At 40.1% G+C, this 14,841-nt stretch overlaps 1 protein-coding gene across 1 annotated transcript; it reads right to left on the reverse strand.

Moving 5' to 3' along the window:
- Nucleotides 1-865: 865 nt before the first annotated feature.
- BCL10 (BCL10 immune signaling adaptor) lies at nucleotides 866-13,198 on the reverse strand. The gene is made up of 3 exons (XM_045478097.1): nucleotides 12,866-13,198; nucleotides 5,463-5,751; nucleotides 866-2,990 (listed from the first exon to the last, which is right to left on the reverse strand). The coding sequence occupies exons 1-3, from the start codon at nucleotides 12,920-12,922 to the stop codon at nucleotides 2,635-2,637; spliced, it is 702 nt and encodes a 233-aa protein (XP_045334053.1). The 5' UTR covers nucleotides 12,923-13,198; the 3' UTR covers nucleotides 866-2,634.
- Nucleotides 13,199-14,841: the final 1,643 nt, after the last annotated feature.

The following is a 14,841-nucleotide window of genomic DNA, read 5'->3' on the forward strand; positions in this document are numbered from 1 at the left end:
TAAAACAGGAGACAAAAATCACTAAGCACAAAAGATTGATAAATTACTTAAAGTAAAAAAATGTATCAAAATAAATCCAAAACTCCCAAACAGAACCGAAAAACTTAAAAAAAATTGCCATTGTCATAACCTGTTCCTAATCTGCCAGTGTCTGACCTTGCACCAAGAGTAACATGTTGACCAAAGATGCGTAATTACCTCATGCAAAAGTGTGCTCACCACGAAAAGACATGGAGAAAACTTAGGCTACATGCTATGTGATTCCCACCAGGTGACATTCTGGAAAAAATAAAACAGAGACGCAACAAAAGCATCAGTAGTTGCCAGGGTTGGAAGGGGGGGGGCGAAGAGGAAGAGATGAGTAAGTGGAACACAGGAAATTTTTAGGACAGTGAAACTATCTAGTCCGATATTATCCTGGCGGATACATGACTTTATGCGTTTGTCAAAGCCTATAGAACTGTACAGCACAGGGTGAATCCTAACGTGAGCTATTAATAATGTCTTAAAACTAGTTCATCAATTCTAATGAATATACCACAGTAATGCAAGATGTGAAAATGGAAAACAGAGGAAGATGGGGTATATGGGAATTATGTGCTTTCTGCTCAATTTTTCTATAAATCTAAAACCACTCTAAAAAATAAAGGCTACTAATTAAAAAAAAAATTAAAAAGTGAGCTCAGAATTGTTGTCTTTGTATGAAGTGATAATATGGTATCTGTAAAAAGCAACTTTGTCATTGCTGCATTCATCAACCTGTCAATCTGTCATTCTAATTTATACATTTTTGGCAATAGGTGGTTTTCAGTGTCTGAAGGAAAGAAAATCGACATCACAGGATTCAGAAAGCCCAAAAGGCTAAGTTTGTTAAAACATTAATTTTATTATCTGTATAGTTAACAGTCTGAAAGAAAACTCAGTGTTATAAACCATAAATGTAGGTGATACAGCGTATCCAAATTTTTTCGATCTGAGTAAATTCTATTTAAATTTTAAAAAGTAACCACATATCAAATTTTTATTTTCATTAATGAATGAAAAGCCTGCTTCTGCTTTTTAAAGAGATTTCTTCAAATGTAATGTTACTATTTTCTTATGCCTTGCTGAAGGTGAGATGTTTCCCTATAATCCTTAGAAAATGTTACACTACAAAAATCATCCAGGCTTGAAAAAAATTTTAAAGCCAATATGCCAATCTTCTTCATGACTGATAAATTCATTGGTCTATCCAGAAATGCAACTTGATCTCACAACCTGAAGTAATGTGTGTATAAAAATTGGCATACATAAAAAAGTATTTTAGGTATTTATTTCCTAATGAAATACTTGAAACTTCCAAAACAACAGCACTACAATTTAAAACCTTTTATTGTTAATAGCATATTCCATCTCTGCTTTTTGAAAGTAATGGAAATATATGAGACATATAATCAGGAAAATAGAATTATAATTTAAATAAAAATAGTGACAGCATAAAATTTATAAAGGTGTAAAATTAGTCAAACTTTGTTATGTAACAAAAAGACAAATCAGGCTAATGGCCACTTGTTCCAAACAATATTAAAGACAGAACTGTCACACACACACACACACACACACACACACACACACACACACACTTTGTCCTAGTTATTTCAACTTGTACAGTGGTCTTCATGAAAAGCGAATGAAAAGCACATTTTTAAATCTCATCAAATTATATGCAATAGCAGGCTTTTGTCAAGATTTTTGTGTAGGAATTAAAATGATAAGCAAAGACTGTGAAAATCCTAAGAAGGTACTATTAGTAAGGTGAGTAAGAAATGTATTTTGGCAAATTGAGATCTTCGGTGGCTCCAACCTCAACATTTCTCTCTGATGTCACCCCACATTAGAAGGGGACTCTGTGGGGTGCCTGGGTGGCTCAGTCAGTTGAGCATCAGACTTCGGCTCAGGTTGTGATCTCACGGGTTTGTGAGTTCGAGCCCAATGTCAAGCTCTGTGCTGACAGCTCGGAGCCTGGAGCCTGCTTCTGATTCTGTGTCTCCTCTCTCTCTCTGCCCCTCTCCTGCTGGTGCTCTGTCTCTCCCTCTCAAAAATAAAATAAAAAAATTAAAAAAAAAAAAAAAAAAAAAAGAAGGGGACTCTGTAAAGTGTCCCTAAGACCAACTGAGTGGGAAAGAGATTCTTCTCAGTACACTGGCAGTTTTCCTGTCAGTGATTGGCTTTATTCCATCCAGAAATAGCTTAATCTGAAAATTTACTGCTGAAGAATTGGAAAGGACTATTAGACCTCGAAAATTTCTGGCACAACTGCACTGAGACATTATTCCCAGCCTGAGACTCTACTCTCAAATAGAGCAATGTTCTCTGTTAGTCTTAAAACATAAAAAATGTGAACACACTCAAGATAGCTCAAAAATGGAAAGAACAGAAAACACTGAAAATTACATGATCAACATGATTTTCTTTAGCTATCTAAAAGTATGCTTCTTTTATTCTAAAAGACTCTATTTACAAAGTATGCTTCCATTGCATTTTAAAAGACGCATATCAAACGTTAAGTCATTATAGCAATTCTATAAAAAGATTCATATCCTTTCAAATATTTTTTGTCATTATTAAAAAAAAATCAGAAGGCTGTAATCTCAGTCACTGACGCGAAAGGGCACGTGATCGTAAGGGAAGAAACATCTCACTAGAGTTTCCACAAGTTCCTCCTCCTTCTAACTGCAGCTCCGGTGGCAAAGGGGGGGCCCCAGGGTCCCCAGGTCTGGGAAGCGTAGTCGAAGAGAAGGTGGGATTGTCAGTTCTGCCCACTTCTAGAACAGGCAAATTCAAGGAAGACTCCGTAGAAAAAAAGGGGGCCGTGCTGGATTCTCCTTCTGGATGGTATATGACAGTGGATGCTCTCAGTTTTTCAGAGAAATTACTCTCATCTGAATTTGTTCTACAGAAGTTGTTTGTGGCGCCATCTGGAAAAGGCTCACAGCTGCTACATTTCAGTCCTACAATAAAATTATTCAGATGTAAATGAAAAAGGCACTAAAACAAAACAAAACAAACATACAAAAAAAACTCCAGCCCATACCCATCTTGTAAGTTTTGAAAGATTACAAGCTGGTTACCACACAACCAAAAATTTAAATAGCAGTTTATAAATTCTGTCATAATCCGTTTCATGTTTCACTTGCTTTTCCCAACAACCATGAAGTACACCATTATTTTTTATTTCCTAGATAAGGAAGTCATCCCAAAGAAGCTAAATGACATGCTGTAAATCACATTTAATTTGTGTACTCATATACTTAACTACTGAATGACCTGGAAAAAATTATGTAGCCCCTAAAATTTTTCATAAAGTAAGAAATAGCTTTCACAACTAATATTCTTTAGCATTCTGGCACAAACGCAGTAAGAAACAAACTGTAAACAGGGAATATGCTAAAATTCTATGAGTTAATACCAATTATAGATTCCTGAGTCATAGGGTGTTAGAAGTAGAAGGAATTTTAGAGGTCCCCTGGGATAGCTTCTCACTATCAGAGTCGAGAAAATAGAGGCCTCAAAGAGTTAAGTCATGCCCAGCATTCTAGAACTACTTCATGGGAAAGTGAGAACTAGAACCCAGGTCTCTTCACATTAAATAATGTTCTGGTTCCCAACCTTAGAGTTTAAATGATAGGGCTCTTCTGATCAAAGAATTTTACCATATCCAATGGGTATAGGTATCAATTAGCCTCAGGGTGAAAGAATGAACACAAACAAATTTTATCTGTTCAGCTTAGCAAATATTTAACCTGTCTATAGGCATAGAACATCCTGAGTTGACAAATTTTATGAAAATCTGCAAAGTCTATAAAGTACATTTATATGTCATTTTTTCCCCCACTAGCTTTTCAGCTTCACAATACATTCAGCATTTCTGTTCCATGCTATATAAACAATTTTCTTTTCTTTCTTTCTCTTTTTTTAATGTTTATTTATTTTTGAGAGAGAGAGAGAGAGAGAGAGAGAGAGACAGAGAGAGAGAGAGAGAGAGGCAGAGAGAGGCAGAGAGAGAGAGAGGGACAGAGGATCCAAAGAAGGCTCTGTGCCGACAGCAGTGAGTCCAATGCAGGGCTCGAACTCACAGACTATGAGATCATGACCTGAGCCGAAGTCAGACACTCAACTGCCTGAGCCACCCAGGCGCCCCTAAATGATCTTCTTGAATGTGCTCAGGAGGGAAGACTTCCAGTGTGTCCCAGTATGGACTTAACAGACTGTGAGTTTCTTAAGAGCAGAGTCCTAAATTACTCATTTCTGTATCCCCAGTGCCTAGAACAGCTGGAGTAGAGCTATATCACATGCACATTTATCTCAAGTGCTCTGCAGAAAGGCACAGAGAGAGAGAGAGCGAGCGAGCGAGCGAGCGGGAGAGGGAGAGAGAGAGAGAGATGGGGTTTGTGGGGAGAGGAGGATTTAAACAGTGCAGGCAATTCTATGAAGTATTCCAATTGGTCAGGGTGTACTCCCAGGTGAGGGTGAGACGTGGGCGGTGAAATTTGCTAAGCCGTTAATCAACCTCCATTCCCATACCCCTCCTGTCTTGCCAGACTGTGACTCTAGTATTTAAAGTTACGGATAACTTCTATAACATGATTCTTATAAACATGCCGCCCACTTCATTCTGTGATCAGCAGGTGGAACAAGAACTATCAGAGTTGGACTTACTATAAAAATACTTCGTCTATATATTGTTCTTCGTGTGTGATGTGCATTTTCAGCGGTTATTTTTGAATAGATTGAACTGACATTCTGCTGACTTCAGAAACCAACTCCTGCGTATACCAGGATTTCATCACAGTTAGAACTCAGATTTCATTACACTCAGAACACTGAGTGATAGTCGTCCACTTTTCCAGTGAAATGACATGATAAAAGGTAAAAACAATGTAAATCAAATGTAATTCTGAAGCTGAAACTTTTTGAATAAAAACAAAATGATCATTTCTGGGTTTTTTGTTTTGTATTTTTCAAAAAAAAATTTTTTTTTAATTTTAAATAGGCTCCATACCCAATGTGGGGCTTGAACTCACATCTCTGAAATTAAGAGTCACATGCTCTACTGACTGAGCCAGCCTGGAACCTCTGTATTTTACTTTTAAAAGCACTGTCAGGGGCACCTGGGTAGCTCAGTTGGTTAAGCATCTGACTTCAGCTCAGGTCATGGTCTCACAGTTTATGAGTTCGAGCCCCACACCGGGTGAGCTCAAGCCCTGCTCCGGGCCCTATGCTCTCTCTTCCTCTTTCTAACTGCACCTCATGGGATTCTCGCTTTCTCCCTCTCTCTCTGCCCCTCGCTCACTCACATTCTCTCTCTTTCAAAAGTAAATAAATACTAAAAATAAATAAAATTTTAAAAATCAATAAACATTAAAAATAAATGAAAGCATTGTCACATTTAAATGAATTCTTGGCCACTTAAAATAGTTTACCTTTCAGATGTTCTAGTTTTATATTTCTAAGTTTCAGCACTTCATCTGTAATCTTCTGAATCAGGAAGTTCTGTGTTTTTTCTCGCCGAATAGATTCAACCAGCGTATCTAGTCCTTTGGGGTTTTCTTGTAAGTAGTCTAGTAATTTTCCAGCCCTTTTTCTACTTGATGTTCGGCAAGAAATTTCTTCAGTGTCTTCTCTACTGAGTATTTTTTTTGCACGTAGATGATCAAAATGTCTCTCAGCTATGATTTTCTCACACAGGTATACACGTAAATTTTCTAAAGCCTAAAAGATACAAACCATGCTTCAGTGTTTTTGTTTTTTTTTAAACACCAGAGGAAATCACATAGGTGACTGATTATTAGGTGACTATTATTAGAATCTTAACTGGTGGGAGAAAACGTACTGAAGTCACGAAACTCAGGCCTACTAAGATCTATGTTATTAAGACAAACGGCCAAGCGGACAGAAGTAGGTCCTAGACTAAACACTGTTCAGTTTCTATGCTGCTTTAATCTCATCTTCACACCTACACACCAAGACCAGGCTATTATGAGGAGGGGGTGAATCTAGAGGGCCTGGGTCGTGGAAATAGGGAGGTCTGCTGCGCGCCTCCACCTTCAGGGGTACAGATGAGAGCAGAGGCTTCCATACATTTTAGTTACCATTTAACAAGGAATCCGAGATTAGTCAGGACCAAAGAGGAGAGCTTAGTGAAGTCTCATAATTTATAACTTTCTCATGTTTGTTAATTTTCCATTTTCCTAGAGTAAAACAAAATAACAGTAACAATAATAATAATAATAACAACAGAAACCCTGCACTAAAAGGACCCATAATGTATCTATCTTTGGAGTCAGTTGGAAAGACTAACTCAGTGAGTCAGTTGGGAGAAGGAAAGCAGAAGGGGTGGGGGTGGGGAGGCAAACACTAAAGAAATAGTGAATGTTGGAAGGAATTAAAGAAATGAAAAGGAAATCACAGAAAACAGACCTAGATCTGAGAAGTGCCTCAGGAAATTTAATTAGCAGAAAACTGATGTGGGTCCCAATAAATAGCATTAATAATTTGATTCTGCTGACTATACTCTAGCTCCTTCATTTACTAGATATGTGATCTTGGGTAAGTTAACTCCTCAGTGCCTCAGTTTCCTCATCAGAATATTATGAGAAATAAATATATGTAAAATACTTAGAAAGGTGCCTGGTAAATAGTAAGTGGTCAATAAATGTTAGCGATGAAGACAGTGATGACTAAATGGACTCATAGGTATCATGATGAGCTAAAGGGAATGGAAGATCTTAGAAATACCCTACCTAGTACGTGGTGGCAGGAAAGCAAGCTAGGTGAAGGGTTCCTATAGTTCTCAGGCCACTGAATTCCCACATTCATTTATGTATTCACACAAAAAACATTTCGTATATCTAAATATCTACTATGCTATGTGCTGAGCATACAAAGATGAACAAAGCTTGGATCCTGCATGCAAAGGGCACATAGTCTACTTGGGAGAATACATAACAAACTCAAGCCAGTAATTATAAAACAATGTGAAAAGACCCAGAATTAAAAAAACAAAAGAAAACAAAAAAAACACAAGCACTGGGGAAGCACAGAGTAAGCAACTAACTGTACCTCTAGACCTGGGAAGTTTACAGAGGCTATACTTGTAGCATGAAGGTGCACAGAGGGAAACACTAACAAGACTAGGGTAGTTGGGATGAGGGGTGCATGCGAGGGTGGTGAGAAATGAAGCTGGAAAGGAAAACAGGTCGGATTAGGGAAGAACTGTTATAACATGTTGAGGAAAATACATCTCCCTGTAGCCAAAAGAGTCATCAAAGGTTTATAAATCAGAAGCAATAACAAAACTTCTGCAGAGGACTGGGGGTTGGGGGGAGCAAAAATTGGGAGACCCATAAGAAGATTGCTGCCGTATTTTACATAAGCTATGTTGAGTGTATGAATTTAAGCTGTGGGGATGGAGACAATAGATTTAAAAGCTGAACTCCTCGAGGGGCACGTGGGTGGCTCAGTTGGTTAAGTGACTGACTCTTGATTTCGGCTCAGGTCTGAGCTCATGGTCCATGAGATAAAGCTGCACTATCACAATTGTGCTGTCAGAGTGGAGCCTGCTTGGGATTCTCTTCCTCTCTCTCCGCCCCTCCCCCACTGGTGTCCGCACTGTCTCTCAAACAAACTTAAAAAAAATAAATTAAAGGGGCGCCTGGGTGGCTCAGTCGGTTGAGCGTCCGACTTCAGCTCAGGTCATGATCTCGCAGTTTGTGAGTTCAAGCCCCGCGTCGGGCTCTGTGCTAACAGCTCAGAGCCTGGAGCCTGCTTCGGATTCTGTGTCTCCCTATCTCTCTGCCCCTCCCCTGCTCATGCTCTGTCTCTCTCTGTCTCAAAAATAAATAAAAACATGTAAAAAATTAAAAAAAAAAAAAAGCTGAACTTGAAAAACTCCATCTGCTGTCATTTTTACCACTTAGATGCTGATCATTCCCAAATTTGTATATGCAATCAAGACTTTCCAAAGGTACTTGGACATTCCAAAGGTACTTCATTCAAAAAAAAAAATTTTTTTAATGTTTATTTATTTTTGAGACAGAGGGAGACAGAGCGCGAGTGGGGGACGGGCAGAGAGAGAGGGAGACACAGAATCTGAAATAGGCTCCAGGCTCTCAGCTGTCAGCACAGAGCTGGACGCGGGGCTCAAACCCACCACCCGTGAGATCATGACCTGAGCTGAAGTCGGATGCTTAACTGACTGAGCCACCCAGGCGCCCCTCCAAAGGTACTTCAAATTTAACATGTCCCAAACCAAATTTATTACCTCTGCCTGTCCCTTTCCTCTGATATTCTTTTTTTGTTTTTTAAGTAGGCTCCACTCCCAGTGTGGACTGTAAAGCGGGGCTTGAACTCACAACCCCGAGATCAAGACCTGAGCTGAGATCAAGAGTCTGATGTTTAATCAAGTGAACCAGCCAGGTGCCCCTCCTCTGGTATTTTAACTAATTTGGGAGTACCACCACCCATCCAGTCATACAATAAACCTACAACTCATCCTTGACTTCCTGTCTTTCACTCACTTGCCATATCTGATCACCCATCCACCAAGTCCTGCCAATTTACTCCTTACTTTTATTGAATCTGCCCCTTCACTTCATCTCTATTATAAGCATTGCCTTAGTTCAGGTCTTTATCATATGCTGCATGGACTATTAAGAATAGACACCTAGCTGTACTTCCTAGTTCTTTCCTCCCGCTCAAATGTCTCCTTCACACATCTATTAGATCTTCCAGTTTTTCAAGAAAAAAAGTACCATATGAATTTTACTAATATTGAAATACTGTCAGTGAATTTTGTAAAAATTTAAAACAGTGTGTTTCACCAACTTAAAAGATGAAGTTCCTCAACTATGGCAGAACAGTGGAGAGGTCGAGTTTGGCTCTGGATCAGGCCAACTTCAGTTCGGATCTTAAATCTGCCATATACTCCTGTAAGAGCTGGGGTAAGTTATTTAACCCCTCTAAGCTTTGGGTTCCTTACTGAAAAAAATAGTGATAAACACTTCCCTTGCAGGACCTTCAGGAGGACTAAGTGAATATGAAGGCTTGACACAGTTCCTGATACACAGTAAGTACTCAATAAATAATAGCTGTTTGATAATGGCGGACAGGGCAATTCATAGTATGGATCCTGCCTACCTCTCCAGCTTAATCTATCACCACCTCCATGTGTCCTGGTACATCATATTTACCTAAAATTGCTGTTTATCACTCTACAGTTCATTGTGTTTTTACCTTTGTCTTGTTTTCTCCTCTCATACCCAGAGTCCGCATTTATCCTTTAAGATTGAGCACAGTGGGCATCTCCTTCGGGAAGCTTTGCTTAAACTCCCTAGACGGAGTTAGGCACCCCTCTCCTCTGTCCTTGTAGCATCCTGTGCATATATTTCACTTTTCTATATAGCAGGACTCCACAATTCATTTCCACTCTGTCTCACTACTCTTCTCAGCTACAGTAACCTCCTGTCAAATCTGATACTTGCCAGTCTTCATCTTACTTCTCAATAGGGTGGACACAGTTGACCACTCCCTCCTTAAAATACTCTTTTCTTGTTTTAGAGGAATACCACACTCTCCTGGCTTCATTCTCATCTCTGTGGCTGTAACCTTTCACTTTGTAAAACTCCCCTATGATCTCCCTTTTCCCTTCCAGCTCTCAACTTCCTAGGTGAACTCATTCAATCCCACATTTATAGTTCTAGCTCAGATCTCCTTTCTGATCTTCAGACTTGTAGGTCTAATAGCTGATTTGACATTTTCACTTACCAATCTAATTCCACTCTCTTTCTCAACTAAATCTATCACCAAGTGATATCATTTCTACTTCAAAAATCCATCTGGAATTCCCTTGTTCCATCCATTTCCCCTGCTTTCACCCTGATTCAAATCACCCATTAGCTCTCAACTATATAAATTCTAAGAATCTCCGCACTGGTTTTCCTCTTCTCACTTCTGCTCTCCTCAGTTCATACAATACGCAAGGAGACTAAAAATGTAATTCTTCAATAGGTCCCTACTATACTTGGGGAAAAAATCCTAACACTTTATTACCGTTTCTAAGACCCTTTATGATCTAGCTCTAGCCCACCTTTCTAACTTCACCTCAGGGCACCTGCTGCCTTCTGCCTTCTTCCAATTTCCCCAAGTCATCAAGGTCTTGCTTGCTTTAGGTCTTTTGCAAATTCTATTCTGCCTAGAATGGAATTATTCCCCCAGTTCTGTCATATTCTTCAGCAGCCAATTTAAATCTAATCTTCCCTGACCATCCTATTGCAAGTAGATTCCCCCCTGCTATTGTCTCAACACCTGTCTCCTTCATAGTACTTAGCTTAATTTGTAATCATATATTTATTAGTTTTCAACCCTAACGACCTGTATGTTTGAAGCAGGCAAAAACCAGGTATGTTTTGTTCAACTCTGTATATCTTGCACTTATCAGAATGTCAAGTAGTGTTATAGATTAATGTAAAATACATTGCACTTATCCTGTAATTGGAGATTATCGTTTTATGTCTGTCTCCCTCCTTCCAAGAAATCAAGCTTTTCAAACTGGGACTGTGTCTTAGTTTTTAATTTTTGAATTGTTAGAATCACCCATGCTTCACAGCAGCATGTAATCCATATTTATTAAACAGAACTAAATTCAACCAAAAAGATGAGGTAAAGAACTAGATGGGGGCAGGAGGTGGGGACGGAAGGAGCACAGTGAAAAAGTGGGATTTTCCAGGAGGACGGGTGGTGGTACACTATCCATCAAGACAGAGAATACAGCAGGGACAGCAAGCAGCTTTGGGGAAGGGATAATAAAAAGTTCAGTTTTTGAGTGTGCAGAAAAAAGAAGTGGATTTCCAGCAGATATTTGGAAATAAGCATCTAGAGCTGACAGATAAGGAAGTCCAAATATGTGTATGATAATTTTATTTTTTTTAATTTTTAAATGTTTATTATCGAGACACAGAGAGAGAGAGAGAGAGAGAGAGAGAGAGAGAGAGAGCGCGCAGGGAAGGGCCAGAGAGAGAGAGGGAGACACAAAATCTGAAGCAGGCTCCAGGCTCTGAGCTGTCAGCATGGATCCCGACGTGGGGCTGGAACTCACAAACTATGAGATCATGACCTGAGCCAAAGTCGGATGTTTAACCAACTGAGCCATCCAGGCACCCCTGTGTATGATAATTTTAAAACCTTCTGAAGTCATCAACCATTTTGAAAATAGCATGAAAAAAATTTCTAAGAAAAAAATATGCACATACTTTTTTTTTAATAGACTTCCCGAAACCCATTCATGATTCCTCAAGGTTATGAATTTCTGATATAGCTATAAATGGAAATCATGGAGATGGATAGTATCAATGAACTGATAGGAAAAAAATGAATAAAGACCTGGGAGACACTCCTCATATCTGTGATTGTGTACAGGTTTTATATTTATGCCCACTCCTAACCTCTCACAACCCTTTTTTTTTTTTAAATCAGCTGTAAATTGGGGATGATAATTATTTCCCTCAGAGGCTGCTGTAAAGATTAAATGGAAACATTGCAAAGTGTGTGACAAAAAAACCTGGAACACTGAAGGCTTAATTCTTGACATTCCTGTTTTTACTGGCACAAATTTTATATAAAACAACATTCAGATATTGTACAGTAGTTATCAGTGTCCCAGTCTTATCTCAAATACAATGTAAAGCAGAGGCCTGACTGTCCTTTTTTTTCTTTTCTTTCCAGGCCCAAGAACAGTACTTTATCCATACAGTAAGTGCTCCATAAATATCTGAATGAGGAACCTAAGGCACAATTCCCAGTCATAGCCAGTTTCCGTCTACTGATGAGTCATACCAATTGTAATTGCGAGTTCAGTGTAACAAACCTTTCAAGGGAGGGAAAGGGGAAGAATTTAAGGTAGATTAACGTTTAAAAAGCTGCTGTTTTGTCCAGTTCACAAAGATGATTCTGTATACATACTGCAGTGTTAAACCAGAACTCATTTTCTGTTGAGTTTCTGTTTTGGCAGGTTTTTTTTTTTTTTTTTTTTTTGAGTTTCTGTTTTTAATTTGAAATTATGTAAAGTATTTTAGTGGTACTCCTATAGGTCTCACATGGCAAAACAATTAAAAGCAAAAGAGAACAAGAAATACCTTAACAAAGTCATTCTTTGCAAATAAGTATTAAGATGTGTGCAGTTCTGCAACATCCAAGCAAAAGAGACTAATTTAGGTACTGAGTATTTTCAGCATTTACCTGTATATTAATTTTCGACTACACCGCCCCCCCCTCAATTTAAATATGTGGGCGTTTGCCTACTAGGGGAATTCCAGGTTGTGCTTTCAGCTGTTGAGCTTCCCCCAACCCCCTTTATAAAAGAGTTTCACATATTTGCTTTGGGATCCTTTAACTGACTTTGCTCCAGGCTGAGCCAACGGCCTAAGGAGTCTGACTCAAGGATGAACCTGGGCAGTCGATTCCCAACAACGCAGCTCCAAAGTACAGCGGAGGTAAAAAAACACCAGAGGAAGAGTGAAGAGTGGGCAAACAGCTGACTGCGAAGAAACGCTCCAGTGGACAAGGTTTCAGAAACCCAAGCCCTGCTTTTAGCGATTTAAAACGTAGATTAACAGGTCACGGGGGATCACTTCCACCAAGGCCCTCGGATGTAGGGCTCCCAGCAGTCCTGCGGAGTCTGGACCTTCCGCTTCTCTGACCCGCAGGCTCTTTTCCGACTCGGACTCCCACTCCGGGTTTCCGCTTTCCTTGCTCGCCGGGCCGCAGCCTGCCCCTGCCCCCCCTCGACCTCCGGCCCTCAGCGGCATCTGGACCAGGTTATGCTACTTACGTCCTTCTTCACTTCTGTCAAGTCCTCCTCGGTGAGGGACGGCGCGGTGGGCTCCATGGCGGAGACGAGAGTTAATGCTTCTTCCGGGTCCGGGAGCTGCCGCAGCACCGCCAGGCCAGGCTGGGGGCTTCGGCCTCCGGGTGAAGGGGGAGGAGGGAGGCAGCCCCGGGCTAGAGGAAGAGGGCTACCCCTTCGAAAACAGAGGGGCTCAGAGCTGAAACCCGTAGAGCTTCCGGCTCCGCCTCTAGGGCCCAGGGTGCTGTAGACTTTTACGTTTCAAAGCGCGCTTAGCCCCGGGTTCCTTCCTCTCCAGGAGACTCGCGCGCAGGCCCCTCCCCTCCGCGAGGCTGGGCCAGCCTTAGAGCCCGCCCCATCTCTGCGTCAGCCAATCGGTGCCCCTGGAACCTTTCAGGCGTGGCTCCGCCCACAGCCCCCGCACTCTATTTGCAAGGAGAGGCCGGTTGGCCTCCCGGTAAGGACTCGTTTCCGTGGGTGGGGCCCGTTGCTCCTCCTGCCGCCCGCCCCCGCCTCGGCAGGCTGCTCACTGGTGGAGGCGGGCTCGACCTGTTTGTACCTCTGGGTTCCTCCCTTTTTCCCAGACCCTGCCCTACAATATCCGGTTGCTGTGTTTGCCCACTAAAGTAGTTAATTTATTTGGTCGCGTACAGATTCGCCCGCATACGCGTACACAATACACACAGACGCAGCTTACCTACAATGTTAAAGAACTTTTTTGAAAGACAAAAACACTCATAATCCTCCTCCCCCGCTTTAATACTTAATTTAACGTCTGCATACTTTTTGGTTACTGTTTTTTATAATCCTATTTCCTTATTTACTCATCTGTATAATAAAGACATGTCTACCTTACACCTCTCACAGGGCTGCTGTGAGAATTAAATGATACTATATATGTGAAGTTCTTAGAGGTACTTGGCACACAGTATGAACTCTAAAATTTATTACTGTCTTGTATTACTCATTTATTGAGTTCTTAGTAACATGTTCTGGTCATCTTATCCTGGAAGAGTTATCTTATTTTTATCCAACAGACTGATAGCTATTCCCAGAATGGTATCTAACTACCAATAGAGGTGTATACAAAACAACATGAGTAATGAATAATGTGGGTAAGCTGAAAACAGCCTGGGCCCGAGATGGTGGTTTGGACGACATGCTAAATAAGCTATAGTATTTGAAGTGGTGAGGGTAGACAGAAATGACAAGAGGACTAAAGGCAAACTTGGGAACTCCAACATTTTTTTTTTCTTTTTTAAGTAAACTCTACACCCAGCATGAGGCTGAAACGCACAAACCAAGATCGAGAGTCCCATACTCCACCCACTAAGACAGCTAGTCAGGCATCTCTTGAAAACTCTAAGGGAAGGGAAACAAAAGAACCAGAAAAGAACAATGTTGCCAAACCCATATCAATGTAGTTTTGATCACATAACATTGTATCATAAGCTTTTAACAGGTTACATCATATGTCCTTTTCTATATTGTTACACAGTAGGGTACAATTTTATCTGATTGCTTAATCTTCCCACATCTTGGTATAACCCAATTTACTTAACCATTTGTGCTTTCATTTCACAAACATTTATTGAATGTCAACTATATGCCACATACTGTTCTAGGTCCTGGGGAAATAGCTATGAACAAAATAGATAAAAATTCTTTTTTTCCTGGAGTTTAATTCTAGCATACATGTATTTGGGGCAGGCCAGATAGACACTTGAAAAATGATATGTAAAGTTATCTTATTATGTTAGAAGATGATAAATGGCTAAGAGAAAATACAAAACAGAAAAGTCAGACGATGGTGTCTGGAATGGTAATATTAATTTTTTTTTATTCAAGTAAAATTAACATACAGTGTTATATTAGTTTCAGGTGTAGAATGTAATGATTCAACAATTCTATACATTACTCAGCACTCAGTGCTGGAGTAGTAACATTTAAAATACGGTGGT

Source organism: Leopardus geoffroyi, chromosome C1 (assembly GCF_018350155.1).
Source record: "Leopardus geoffroyi isolate Oge1 chromosome C1, O.geoffroyi_Oge1_pat1.0, whole genome shotgun sequence".
NCBI classification, from domain to species: domain Eukaryota; kingdom Metazoa; phylum Chordata; class Mammalia; order Carnivora; family Felidae; genus Leopardus; species Leopardus geoffroyi.